Genomic DNA, 14,516 nt, shown 5'->3' with positions numbered 1-14,516 from the left:
GACCCATTGAAGTAGAAATCTTCATCCAAATCAAGGTTAGTGATCACTGCTCTGATGTCCAGAAGCTCCTTTAGGACCGCGGAAACACTATGTAAAAAATATATATAATATGTTAAGATCTGCAAAGAAAAACACAAAACAGCCCGTAAAATGGACGCTATACATTTCAGGGCCATTCTCATGTCATCGTGTTGATTATTGAAAAGAGCAAGAGGTCATGAAACAGGTTATGGATGAGAAAGAAGTGACAGAGCCGGTCTACAGACAGAGCCTGTCAACACGCATTGTCTTCTCTTCTGACAGAAAAACAAACAACGCTCTATCCTTGCAAACGTTCTCTGCTCTCTCTCCTCTCTGCAGTGTATCTCTACCAGAGGAACCTCCCAGTGCCCCTCCCCAGAATGTGATCGCCAGCGGCCGCACCAACCAGTCCATCATGATCCAGTGGCAGCCCCCACCAGAGAGCCACCAGAACGGGGTTCTCAGGGGCTACAGCGTCCGGTGAGAACCATGGGATAACAGGATTGGTTGGCTGCTATAACCCTCCCTGGTTCTCTGAATCAAGGATGAGAGTTGTTATGCTACATGGAAGCACATAACATAAGTGCTCATGTTCAAAATGAAGTAAAACCACTAGCTGAGAGAAAGAACAATTTTAGGAGTTGCTCTTGTAGCTCTGGCAGTTTATCAGTAGGGATAAACTCAGTTTGCAGTAGGTTTGTAGCTGGTTGTGTCATGGTGTAGAATAAGTTGGCAGGCATTCTGTAGACATTCCAATCACTCTGTCATCATCATTTGCTCACTCTGGCGAGTGTTGTAGACTCCTGCTCTGTCTCCCTCTACTGTAGATAGGATGTACTACAGTACCTGGCCTTAACACACTCTGGCACTGTGTCTCAGGGACCATGACACAAAAACACAAGAGTTGAATGTCTTGTTCTCCAACTAAGAATCAGTTTTTGCTCAATTTTGTCACCCTGGATGGCCTTGTAGCTACAATCGTCTCAGACTAGACTGTAGTTTCTCTTCACCCTGGATGACTTTGTAGTTACAATCGTCTCAGACTAGACTGTACTGTCTCTTCTCAGGTATTGTCTAACAGGTCTTCCGGTGGACTAACAGAGTAAGAACATCTCCAAACCAGACCAGACTAACCTCTCCTTTCTCTCCTCTCGCTACACCCTCTCTCTCCCCTATCCCCCCCTCTCAGGTATCGTCTAACAGGTCTTCCGGTGGACTACCAGAGTAAGAACATCTCCAAACCAGACCAGACTAACCTCTCCTTTCTCTCCTCTCGCTACACCCTCTCTCTCCCCTATCCCCCCTCTCAGGTATCGTCTAACAGGTCTTCCGGTGGACTACCAGAGTAAGAACATCTCCAAACCAGACCAGACTAACCTCTCCTTTCTCTCCTCTCTCTACACCCTCTCTCTCCCCTATCCCCCCTCTCAGGTATTGTCTAACAGGTCTTCCGGTGGACTACCAGAGTAAGAACATCTCCAAACCAGACCAGACTAACCTCTCCTTTCTCTCCTCTCGCTACACCCTCTCTCTCCCCTATCCCCCCCCCTCTCAGGTATTGTCTAACAGGACTACCAGTGGACTACCAGAGTAAGAACATCTCCAAACCAGACCAGACTAACCTCTCCTTTCTCTCCTCTCGCTACACCCTCTCTCTCCCCTATCCCCCCCCCTCTCAGGTATCGTCTAACAGGTCTTCCGGTGGACTACCAGAGTAAGAACATCTCCAAACCAGACCAGACTAACCTCTCCTTTCTCTCCTCTCTCTACACCCTCTCTCTCCCCTATCCCCCCTCTCAGGTATCGTCTAACAGGTCTTCCGGTGGACTACCAGAGTAAGAACATCTCCAAACCAGACCAGACTAACCTCTCCTTTCTCTCCTCTCTCTACACCCTCTCTCTCCCCTATCCCCCCCCCCCTCTCAGGTATCGTCTAACAGGTCTTCCGGTGGACTACCAGAGTAAGAACATCTCCAAACCCGACGTTACCAACATTCTCCTGGAGGACCTGATCATCTGGACCAACTATGAGATAGAGGTGGCAGCCTACAACAGGGCAGGGCTAGGAACCTTCAGCCACAAGGTCACTGAGTGGACGCTGCAGGGAGGTGAGTGATCCTGAATCCTCGCTGCTCATTTTCCCTTATGCTTGTCAGTCAGATGTTAGCTGGAATAGACTCTGCTCATTGGCCCTTATGCTTGTCAGTGCAGATGTGAGCTGGAATAGTCTCTGCTCATTGGCCCTTATGCTTGTCAGTCAGATGTGAGCTGTAAAAGTCTCTGCTCATTGCACATTCTGCTTGTCAGTCAGATAAATACTTAGATGACATTGGAAGGAAATTGAATGGAAAGGATTTTACCTGTGGAGAACTTACCTTTAAATACCTATTTCATGAGTTGACACATAAATTAACTTGTCAAGCATCATGCCCATTTGGAGAATATAAGAATGATGTTCAACAAGGATATTTTATTGATGCAGTTTATGTAGAAGGCAGCACAGTCAGAACTGGAGCAAAAACCTTGAGTTAGCATCCGTGCCAAATGGTATTGAAATATTGCTGAATAAATGTAATCCTTACTGAATAGAGGTATGCATTCCTATTGAATCGTTTGTAAGGTCTGAATAGTACATTACACTACCTTGGCCGTAGATTTCAAGTTTGAGCCCGCAGCTGGAAACTGAGAGCAGTAAAGCCACAATGTTGTAATAAGTCCTGAGCCTCAAGATAGGAGAAGAAAAAGAAGAGAGTGAAGATGTTAATATGGTGGCCCCTGCCCTGCAGAATCAATACCTAGCCAAGGCTGTCATATCTGAAATGTTTCGTTTGGTTGTATCCTGTTCTCTCTGTCCATACCTCTCACCTCTATCTCTCTCTCTGTTTCTCTCTCTGATTCTCCCTTTTCCTCTTGTCTTCTGCAGTGCCGACTATAGCCCCCAGTAAAGTTCAGGTGGAGGCCGTCAATTCCACGACCATCCGTATCACCTGGGCCGCCCCTAACCCTCAGTTTATCAACGGGATCAACCAGGGATACAAGGTGAGGGACATCATAGACACCAGTCATTTTGTCGCTAAGGGCAGTACTCTCTAATGGGTGATAGACACCAGTCACCCTGTCACTGAGGGCAGTACTCTCTAATGGGTGATAGACACCAGTCATTTTGCGCTAAGGGCAGTACTCTCTAATGGGTGATAGACATTTACATTTACATTTAAGTCATTTAGCAGACGCTCTTATCCAGAGCGACTTACAAATTGGTGAATTCACCTTCTGACATCAGTGGAACAGCCACTTTACAATAGTGCATCTAAATCATTTAAGGGGGGTGAGAAGGATTGCTTTATCCTATCCTAGGTATTCCTTGAAGAGGTGGGGTTTCAGGTGTCTCCGGAAGGTGGTGATTGACTCCGCTGTCCTGGCGTCGTGAGGGAGTTTGTTCCACCATTGGGGGGCCAGAGCAGCGAACAGTTTTGACTGGGCTGAGCGGGAACTGTACTTCCTCAGTGGTAGGGAGACGAGCAGGCCAGAGGTGGATGAACGCAGTGCGCTTGTTTGGGTGTAGGGCCTGATCAGAGCCTGGAGGTACTGCGGTGCCGTTCCCCTCACAGCTCCGTAGGCAAGCACCATGGTCTTGTAGCTGATGCGAGCTTCAACTGGAAGCCAGTGGAGAGAGCGGAGGAGAGGGGTGACGTGAGAGAACTTGGGAAGGTTGAACACCAGACGGGCTGCGGCGTTCTGGATGAGTTGTAGGGGTTTAATGGCACAGGCAGGGAGCCCAGCCAACAGCGAGTTGCAGTAATCCAGACGGGAGATGACAAGTGCCTGGATTAGGACCTGCGCCGCTTCCTGTGTGAGGCAGGGTCGTACTCTGCGGATGTTGTAGAGCATGAACCTACAGGAACGGGCCACCGCCTTGATGTTAGTTGAGAACGACAGGGTGTTGTCCAGGATCACGCCAAGGTTCTTAGCGCTCTGGGAGGAGGACACAATGGAGTTGTCAACCGTGATGGCGAGATCATGGAACGGGCAGTCCTTCCCCGGGAGGAAGAGCAGCTCCGTCTTGCCGAGGTTCAGCTTGAGGTGGTGATCCGTCATCCACACTGATATGTCTGCCAGACATGCAGAGATGCGATTCGCCACCTGGTCATCAGAAGGGGGAAAGGAGAAGATTAATTGTGTGTCGTCTGCATAGCAATGATAGGAGAGACCATGTGAGGTTATGACAGAGCCAAGTGACTTGGTGTATAGCGAGAATAGGAGAGGGCCTAGAACAGAGCCCTGGGGGACACCAGTGGTGAGAGCGCGTGGCGAGGAGACAGATTCTCGCCACGCCACCTGTTAGGAGCGACCTGTCAGGTAGGACGCAATCCAAGCGTGGGCCGCACCGGAGATGCCCAACTCGGAGAGGGTGGAGAGGAGGATCTGATGGTTCACAGTGTCGAAGGCAGCCGATAGGTCTAGAAGGATGAGAGCAGAGGAGAGAGAGTTAGCTTTAGCAGTGCGGAGCGCCTCCGTGATACAGAGAAGAGCAGTCTCAGTTGAATGACTAGTCTTGAAACCTGACTGATTTGGATCAAGAAGGTCATTCTGAGAGAGATAGCGGGAGAGCTGGCCAAGGACGGCACGTTCAAGAGTTTTGGAGAGAAAAGAAAGAAGGGATACTGGTCTGTAGTTGTTGACATCGGAGGGATCGAGTGTAGGTTTTTTCAGAAGGGGTGCAACTCTCGCTCTCTTGAAGACGGAAGGGACGTAGCCAGCGGTCAGGGATGAGTTGATGAGGGAGGTGAGGTAAGGGAGAAGGTCTCCGGAAATGGTCTGGAGAAGAAAGGAGGGGATAGGGTCAAGCGGGCAGGTTGTTGGGCGGCCGGCCGTCACAAGAAGCGAGATTTCATCTGGAGAGAGAGGGGAGAAAGAGGTCAGAGCACAGGGTAGGGCAGTGTGATCAGAACCAGCGGTGTCGTTTGACTTAGCAAACGAGGATCGGATGTCGTCGACCTTCTTTTCAAAATGGTTGACGAAGTCATCTGCAGAGAGGGAGGAGGGGGGGAGGAGGATTCAGGAGGGAGGAGAAGGTGGCAAAGAGCTTCCTAGGGTTAGAGGCAGATGCTTGGAATTTAGAGTGGAAGAAAGTGGCTTTAGCAGCAGAGACAGAGGAGGAAAATGTAGAGAGGAAGGAGTGAAAGGATGCCAGGTCCGCAGGGAGGCGAGTTTTCCTCCATTTCCGCTCGGCTGCCCGGAGCACTGTTCTGTGAGCTCGCAATGAGTCGTCGAGCCACGGAGCGGGAGGGGAGGACCGAGCCGGCCTGGAGGATAGGGGACATAGAGAGTCAAAGGATGCAGAAAGGGAAGAGAGGAGGGTTGAGGAGGCAGAATCTGGAGATAGGTTGGAGAAGGTATGAGCAGAGGGAAGAGATGATAGGATGGAAGAGGAGAGAGTAGCGGGGGAGAGAGAGCGAAGGTTGGGACGGCGCGATACCATCCGAGTAGGGGCAGTGTGGGAAGTGTTGGATGAGAGCGAGAGGGAAAAGGATACAAGGTAGTGGTCGGAGACTTGGAGGGGAGTTGCAATGAGGTTAGTGGAAGAACAGCATCTAGTAAAGATGAGGTCGAGCGTATTGCCTGCCTTGTGAGTAGGGGGGAAGGTGAGAGGGTGAGGTCAAAAGAGGAGAGGAGTGGAAAGAAGGAGGCAGAGAGGAATGAGTCAAAGGTAGACGTGGGGAGGTTAAAGTCGCCCAGGACTGTGAGAGGTGAGCCGTCCTCAGGAAAGGAGACACCAGTCACCCTGTCGCTAAGGGCAGTACTCTCTAATGGGTGATAGACACCAGTCACCCTGTCACTGAGGGCAGTACTCTCTAATGGGTGATAGACACCAGTCACCCTATCACTGAGGGCAGTACTCTCTAATGGGTGATAGACACCAGTCACCCTGTCACTGAGGGCAGTCTCAGAGACACTAGGCAGCCTGTCATTAGGGGCAGTACAATCGATTGACTGGATGATAGGCTGGTAGCGCCTCATACTGTGTCACAAGGGGAAACAGAAATGCCACTACCAAACTAGATCTGGAAGTCCTTTGTTCAATCTCTCCAGCTCCCACTGTCAAGGAAGATGGTTTAAGAATGTCAGTCATTTAAATATGTACTTTATAGGCTTAGAATGAGATGTATGGAGAAAGACTGCTTAGAATCAGCTGTACAAGTACTTGATTATATAGTCTGTGTGATGTGATGACACTGTATTTCTCTCAGAAGAGTTCATGAGAATGACTCTGGCCCCACTTATCAGGACATTTTAGCAGTCACTGTTAAACTCTCTCTGACTGCAGGGCTGTCCCGAGAGAGAGGTTACTGGGAGTGTGAGTGAGCGAGAGAGGGAGAGAGAGAGAGAGAGAGAGAGAGAGAGAGAGACGGAAGCAGAGGGGACATCCATATATTCCACATTCAGCTTACACACCCACCTCACCGCGTGCCAACTCCACACTCTCTTTCCCAGAGACAAACTCTACTCACAGCCTGGGAACCAATATAGAAATAGACCCAACAGATTTGCCAATGGTAGTAATCATCTGAACACCTAATTTTCCACTCTCTCATTCTGATGTGTATGCAGTCCCTATACATTAGACCTGCTATACACCACAATTAAAAGTTCGCTTTTTCATCCTCTCTCTCTGTGGACTCTTTCCAGCACTGCCTTCCAGTGCTTACTCACTGGCAGAACACGTTGACACTGGCGCTAACTATTCATGTGGCAGGTATGATGCCAAATGACACCCCAGAGCAGGTCAGAGTTGGTTTAAACAAAACATTTGAAAATGATTAGACTTGGAGAGTAACAGTTCTATTTCTGGGGGAAATTGTGGAGCTCTTTGGTTCCTATCCAAAAAATCAGAAAACCAGTCAGTCCTATTAGATGTTCTACCATTTAGTTTTTATTTCTAGTTTGATCTCACGCTCTTCCTTCTCTGTTCCCATTAACCATTCTGCTAGCTGTTGGCATGGGAGCCAGGTCAGGAAGAGGAGGTCACCATGGTTACAGTGAGACCTAACTTCCAGGACAGTGTGCATGTGGGCTACGTGACGGGGCTGAAGAAGTTCACAGAGTACTACAGCTCTGTGCTGTGTTTCACTACGCCGGGAGATGGCCCCCGCAGCCCGGCTAACGGCCTGAGGACACATGAAGACAGTGAGTTCAACATGCACACACACACACACAAACACACACACACACACACACACACACACTGTTTAGTGGACATGGCCAATCATACTGAAACATGCCCACTGGGTCAAATGTATTATTAATGCACAGTACCAGCCTAGTTCTGCAGTCCTGATGAATACGTAAGCTACAATTAGGGTTTTGCACAAATTCACATTTAATTGGGACACATTTTCTCAAGAGATAAAGGTTCGGCCATACTGTAGTAGGCATTTACTTGTAATTACAATCTTCCAAGTAAAAGCCTAATTTTGCCTATTTTACTAGCTGTAATGACTATTCAACGGACAATTTTTAAAAAGCCTAATATATTAAAATGCATCTACATAATGTAATTATGTATGCTATTGACATCTGTGGGATCCATTGGGTTATAATTCTCATCATGATAATGGGGTGGCAGGGTAGCCTAGTGGTTAGATCGTTGGACTAGTAACCGAAAGGTTGATTGAATCCCCGAGCTGACAAGGTAAAAATTGTTCTACCCCTGAACAAGGCAGTTAACCCACTGTTCCTAGGCTGTCATTGAAAGTAAGAATTTGTTCTTAAATAACCACTGTGCCCTCCTCTTTAGCTCCTGGGGCGGTGGGTGACCTGAGCTTCACAGAGATCCTCGACACGTCTCTCAAAGTGAGCTGGAGAGAACCTGAAGAGAAGAACGGAGTCCTCACAGGTACATCACGCAAAAGACATTGGACCTGAACAAATAATATTGGATTGATTGATGAATTTGATTGATTCTCTGTTCCAGGGTACCGTATCTCATGGGAGGAGTTTAACCGCACCAACACACGGGTGACCCACTACCTTCCCAACGTGACCCTGGAGTACCGCGTCACGGGGCTGACTGCCCTCACCACATACACCATCGAGGTGGCCGGCATGACCTCCAAGGGCCAGGGAAAACTGTCCTCCTCCACAATCTCTTCTGGAGTACCTCCAGGTCAGTACCGACACATGGCTCAGTCCCTGGTGTGTAGCTCCAGGTCAGTTCCGACACATGGCTCAGTCCCTGGTGTGTAGCTCCAGGTCAGTACCGACACTTGGCTCAGTCCCTGGTGTGTAGCTCCAGGTCAGTACCGACACATGGATCAGTCCCTGGTGTGTAGCTCCGGGTCAGTACCGACACATGGCTCAGTCCCTGGTGTGTAGCTCCAGTTCAGTACCGACACATGGCTCAGTCCCTGGTGTGTAGCTCCAGGTCAGTACCGACACATGGCTCAGTCCCTGGTGTGTAGCTCCAGATCAGTACCGACACATGGCTCAAAAGTAAGAGTCCATCGAGATAATAGATAATCGAGATAATTCCAGTTTACAATTACCTATTAAAACACAGTACAGTGTATTATAGAAATACAAGACCTCCGGTAAATTATTACTGCACCTGGGGCTCCCCCAGACACTATACAGTATATCTTTCAGAACTGTCAAGTAAAATGACCCATTCTATCAAGGGTTACAGTTAGTACAGTATAGAGCTATGGTTATTTTTCAAGAATGGTGATTACTTCAACTCTTTAACTGTAAAAAGATACAGTCTATGGCTTTAACTCTACATCCCCACCCTAGAGATCTCACACTGTGCTTTTGTCTGTATAACCAGTCATGCTAATTATTTAAAGTATCCTAACTGTCCATTGAAAATCTCACATTTAAAAGTTAATATTCTGTGCACTCATTCCCATATAATGTTGTTGTTCGTCCTATTCTCATATTTTTGGACAAAGTATAAATAGGAGAAAAAACACTTCAAAAACCCCACCTCAAACTTGTATCTCAAACAGACCATTTAAAAAATGCTAGCTATTTCCTCATAGAGGATGATGTCATCCTCCTGAAGAGAATGAGCTGGCCAATCAGCAGTCTACTCGCATTAATATGTTTTTTGACTGGTATAAGCCCACACCATTCCATCACAGAAAAGTAGTTTTTTAACATACTCAATTACAATTTGTTGAAGGAAAGCTATTTCACTCATATTGTAATTAATTATAGGTAATATTTCACAGAAATATGTAAACACTGGACAGTTATTTTAAAGATGCACTACGTAGAAATCATTCAGCCATTTCCATGTTGCTAAAATTCTAATAAATCACCTAATTTCAATTTATGTGACAAAACAAGAAAGTATAGTGAATAGAATCATTGTATCATCTAAACAGCTGGGAAATATATTTTCCATAACCAACCTTTTTCAGCTGTTTGAAGCTGATGCTTTAAACCAAAATTAAAAGACGCAACAACGAAACTTTAAAACAGGAAAGTATAGAAATGGTGCACATAGAACAGATCTACCTCTTTTTAAACTTGCTTTCAATGGGAATTACATATCTATAACTCACATGTCTATGTGATTTTTCTTAGGTTGCTCAAAAAGTGATGTTTTTCACCTTTAAATGTGATGCTTTTACAATTCCAGGTATATAGTCTATGTGCCAATAGACCCACTACATCAACTTGAAGAGTTGGCCCCTTTCACTATATAGTACCCTCACAGGAGGTTGGTTTCACCTTGATTGGGGAGGATGGGCTTGTGGTAATGACTGGAACAGAATCAATGGAATGTTATCAAATACATCAAAAACATGGTTTCCAGGTGTCTGATGCCATTCTATTTGCTCCGTTCCAGCCATTATTATGAGTCATTCTCCCCTAAGCAGCCTCCACTTAGTACCCTAGGGCAGGGGTTCCCAAACATGTTCACTCAGTAACTGCCAGTAAGTTATCGTAAAAACAACAGGAGTTTTATTTCCAGTGTAGGCTACACTGTACGATAACTTACAGGCAAATTACTGTACTTGTGTAGCAGCTCCATCCACAATCATTTGATGGTGAGTTACCTCAAACTAATCTTAGCGGTCCATCGCAGTCCATGATGAAGATGTTCCTCTTCATGTGTTTGAGTCCGATGCGGGAACCGCACACTCTGCTGATTCCGGCTGCGTGTTAGTAGCTCATGGAATATCGCACTCACATGCACACGTACTTGAATAGAATCTTTGTCATATTCAGCTTTTTCTCCAGCAGGATTTGCAGAGAATAAGCCATCCAGAATGTAAAAAGTGAGATGAAATGCAATTGCAATTCATTTGGCCGTTTATTCTATCCCTATAAAGAATATGCCAACTTCATGATATTAATAATAAACATTTACATTAGGATATTGTAATTTTTTATTTTTTCATCACTTAATAAAAATACAATATCCAAATGTAAATGTTTATCATGAATTGGCATACTATGTCTAGGGCTATCTCTATGTAAGAGCTGTTTCCAAGATCCCCAACTCTTCCCGCTGATCTAAAACGTTTTGTTTTATCTTATCTCAGAACTTCGAGTTGAGTGAAGTGAAACTTCCATGAGAGCGAGAGACTGCTACTCAGCAGCAATGGCTCATCACCAGTGCAGTATCCATTTTAGACCACAAGGCTGCACTGTCACAAAGTAATAGATTTCCCTGTTGTCAACTTTAACCCACAACTTGAACCAATAAGTTAAACTTTAACCACAACTTTAACCCATGAGAGTCCAAGCCCTGTCTAAATCGGGGGACAACATCAACAGATAGCCGCCCCAAAAAATGTAAAGGAAGTTTGTTCTGAAGTGAGAGATATCAGGAAACATTTATTATTGTTTTGTACATTTATTTAACCCCTTATTTTTGGCATGAAACAGTCTCCATATATACTGTACTTACATGTATGTTTCCAACTGGTACCGGGGGACCTTCAGATGAGTCTTGTGAAGCCTGTGGGCATCCTACAGCAAAACAACAGACATGGTCGTGAGAGTCACATATTAGTGTTCAGTCCAAACTGTTTGGACGCTACAGAAAGAATTTGGCAGATCGGCTGTACCGAATTCAGACGAGTCCCAAGACGCTTGTAAGGGTCGCAGAGCAAAACGGAGAACACCATCGTGTTCGTGGGAGTATCATCTTTCCATAATAGTTTGTAGGTCAAACCGTTCGGAAGCTACAGATGATTTTGTAAGAAGACTGATTTTCGGGATGTCTCTTGGCCTGACAAACACCACTCTACCTCTGTAACCTTTCACTGCTGATGAGGAAGAGCAATGTGAATTGAGATGCATCCAATGCAAAACAAACAGATGTCTCTAGTTTAAACTTATTGAAGAAGTACCTTCAATCTTTAGCATTTTAATGTAGTAGAAGCATAGTCCTGAATCAGTAAAGATTTAAAAGATAAAACAATTCCATGTAGAAAACCTCAAGTCAAAAACAATATTGCATTAGGCATAGAGACCACTGTATTAGGTTTTCTGTCGACTCATTACTTCAACTCTTTACCGTATTAAAGGCCCTGGTCCTTGATACCCTCTGTTCCTTCCTGTTCTCCTTGTATTATTCCCACCTTTCAAATGGTCAATAACGATGTGTTGTCTGTCTGTCTGTCTGTCTGTCTGTCTGTCTGTCTGTCTGTCTGTCTGTCTGTCTGTCTGTCTGTCTGTCTGTCTGTCTGTCTGTCTGTCTGTCTGTCTGTCTGTCTGTCTGTCTGTCTGCCTGCCTGTCTGTCTGTCTGTCTGTCTGTCTGTCTGTCTGTCTGTCTGTCTGTCTGTCTGTCTCTGTATGTCTCTGTCTGTCTGTCTGTCTATCTAGAGCTGCCTGGTCCTCCCACCAACATGGCCATCTCCAACATTGGCCCTCGATCCATCACTCTCCAGTTCAAACCCGGCTATGATGGAAAGACCTCCATCTCTCGCTGGCAGGTAGAGGCCCAGGTAAGGTCTCCTCCCCCAGAGAAAGTCTCTGACCCCTCCCCTGATCTGTGACCCACATCGACATTGGCTGAGTCCCAAATGGCACCCTATTCCCTATACACTGCACTACTTATAGTGGACCATTTGGGACGCAGTTTTCATGTTGTTGTTGTTGTTGTTTTGTATAGGTCAGTGTGATAGGAGACAATGAGGACTGGGTGATTGTTCACCAGCTGCCGAACGAGCCTGATGCCCGATCCCTGGAGGTGCCAGGACTAAACCCATACACATTTTACAGGTAGTGTAACTAACCCCTACACCTTCTGTTGGTACCATACTTAACCCATATACACCTTTACCCCTAACCTTTCTACAGGTAGTGTATCTAACCCCTACACCCTCTATTGGTACCATACTTAACCCATATACACCTTTACCCCTAACCTTTCTATAGGTAGTGTAACTAACCCCTACACCCTCTATTGGTACCATACTTAACCCATATACACCTTTATCCTTAACCTTTCTACAGGTAGTGTAACTAACCTCTGCACCTTCTATTGGTACCATACTTAACCCATATACACCTTTACCCCTAACCTTTCTACAGGTAGTGTAACTAACCCCTACACCGTCTATTGGTACCATACTTAACCCATATACACCTTTACCCCTAACCTTTCTACAGGTAGTGTAACTAACCCCTACACCGTCTATTGGTACCATACTTAACCCATATACACCTTTACCCCTAACCTTTCTACAGGTAGTGTAACTAACCCCTACACCTTCTATTGGTACCATACTTAACCCATATACACCTTTACCCCTAACCTTTCTACTGGTAGTGTAACTAACCCCTACACCTTCTATTGGTACCATACTTAACCCATATACACCTTTACCCCTAACCTTTCTACAGGTAGTGTATCTAAGCTCTAACCCCTAACATTTCTACAGGTAGTATATCTAAGCTCTAACCCCTAACCTTTCTACAGGTAGTATACCACACCTCTAACCACCAAACCTTTCTACAGGTAGTGTATCTAAGCGCTAACCCCTAACCTTTCTACAGGTAATGTATCTAAGCTCTAACCCCTAACCTTTCTACAGGTAGTGTATCTAAGCTCTAACCCCTAACCTTTCTACAGGTAGTGTATCTAAGCTCTAACCCCTAACCTTCTTCAGGTAGTGTATCTAAGCTCTAACCCCTAACCTTTCTACAGGTAGTATACCTCACCTCTAACACCTAACCCTTCTACAGGTAGTGTAGCTAACCTCTAACCCTTCTACACGTAGTGTACCTAACCTCTAACACCTTATGTAGATTCCTGGTACCATTACAGTTTTTCTCAGTCGCTTTGGTGCATTTTTCACATCATCCCTAACATGTGCAAAATAATCAGTGCATTTCTCAGAACAATTTGTACAAACTGCAATATACAATAGATATGTTTCTAAAGCTAGTCAGTCACTAAAAATCCTTAGTACATCTCTCAAAAGTAAATATTCATGCCAATGATCATGTCAGTGTCATCAGAATGATGAGTCATTGTTCACGAACAAGGTCGTCAAAATGTTTAGGCATGTTGTCCATGTAACTGTGTACTGACAGTATTACCTGATGTAAACTTAGGCTACAGTTTGGATGACAGTACTGTATTGAAAATGCACAAGGCTGCACTTCTATGTCAAATATCAATTTCAACAGTACTATTTACATATTACTGTATGTGGGGTATGGATTGAAAGAGACTGGACAACCCAAGGGGCACAAAGGAAAAAAAACTAAATTAGAAAGAAACACAGTAAATCACCCCTAAGGCACAACTTTGCCCGCAGCACTGTTGTGCTGTCTCTACACATCCAGACGTTCCTGTCTGTCGGCCCACATATTCTCATCCACATCACACCGGATATTTTCCCTTCCAATGCAACGTGGAAAGAATATTTTGGAATGCCTTATCCATCCTCTGCAGGCGTCTACTGTGATGTCCTCACATGCTGCATCCATTGCAGCCAGCAGGGTCATCTGTGTGTGTGGCTGACGATCGTACACCTTCCACCTCCATGCTGAAAAGAACTCCTCAATTGGGTTAAGGAATGGTGAACAAGGTGGGAGGAATTCTACGAGCATCCTCGGGTGGGTCACAAACCATTGCCTTATGATGTTTGATCGATGGAAACTCACATCATCACAAATGACCACATACTTTGGCAAATCCTCTCTAAACAGACCCCTCTCATCATCAGGGATGAGAGCCCTGTAGAGAGTCTCTAAAAAGTTGAGTAGATGCTGGGTGTTGTATGGCCCTATAAGGGGGATATGGGTTAGGACACCATGCTCCGAAATAGCAGCACACATGGTGATATTTCCTCCCCGTTGGCCTGGCAAATCCACAGTAGCTCTGTGACCGATGATAGTCCGACCCCGCCTTCTGCATTTGGTCAGGTTGAAGCCAGCCTCTTCCACGTATACAAAGTTGTGAGAGGGTTCACTTGATTCCAACTCCATTATACACTATATCCCAGAACACACAGTTGAATTT

At 45.7% G+C, this 14,516-nt stretch overlaps 1 protein-coding gene across 1 annotated transcript in view; it reads left to right on the top strand.

Moving 5' to 3' along the window:
- The window catches only part of LOC135511925 (protein sidekick-2-like), a 645,207-nt gene that overhangs the window by 552,618 nt on the left and 78,073 nt on the right, over window positions 1-14,516 (top strand). Inside the window, exons 16-23 of the mRNA XM_064933447.1 lie at window positions 361-501; window positions 1,948-2,129; window positions 2,945-3,060; window positions 7,014-7,209; window positions 7,820-7,918; window positions 7,997-8,188; window positions 11,867-11,988; window positions 12,156-12,265. Of these exons, the coding sequence (XP_064789519.1) occupies window positions 361-501; window positions 1,948-2,129; window positions 2,945-3,060; window positions 7,014-7,209; window positions 7,820-7,918; window positions 7,997-8,188; window positions 11,867-11,988; window positions 12,156-12,265 (1,158 nt within the window). The remainder of the gene's footprint in view (window positions 1-360; window positions 502-1,947; window positions 2,130-2,944; window positions 3,061-7,013; window positions 7,210-7,819; window positions 7,919-7,996; window positions 8,189-11,866; window positions 11,989-12,155; window positions 12,266-14,516) is intronic.

The sequence above is a fragment of the Oncorhynchus masou genome, chromosome 24 (assembly GCF_036934945.1).
Source record: "Oncorhynchus masou masou isolate Uvic2021 chromosome 24, UVic_Omas_1.1, whole genome shotgun sequence".
NCBI classification, from domain to species: domain Eukaryota; kingdom Metazoa; phylum Chordata; class Actinopteri; order Salmoniformes; family Salmonidae; genus Oncorhynchus; species Oncorhynchus masou.
Note: the sequence above shows the minus strand (reverse complement) of the source record. Positions and strands in the feature narration are given on the sequence as shown.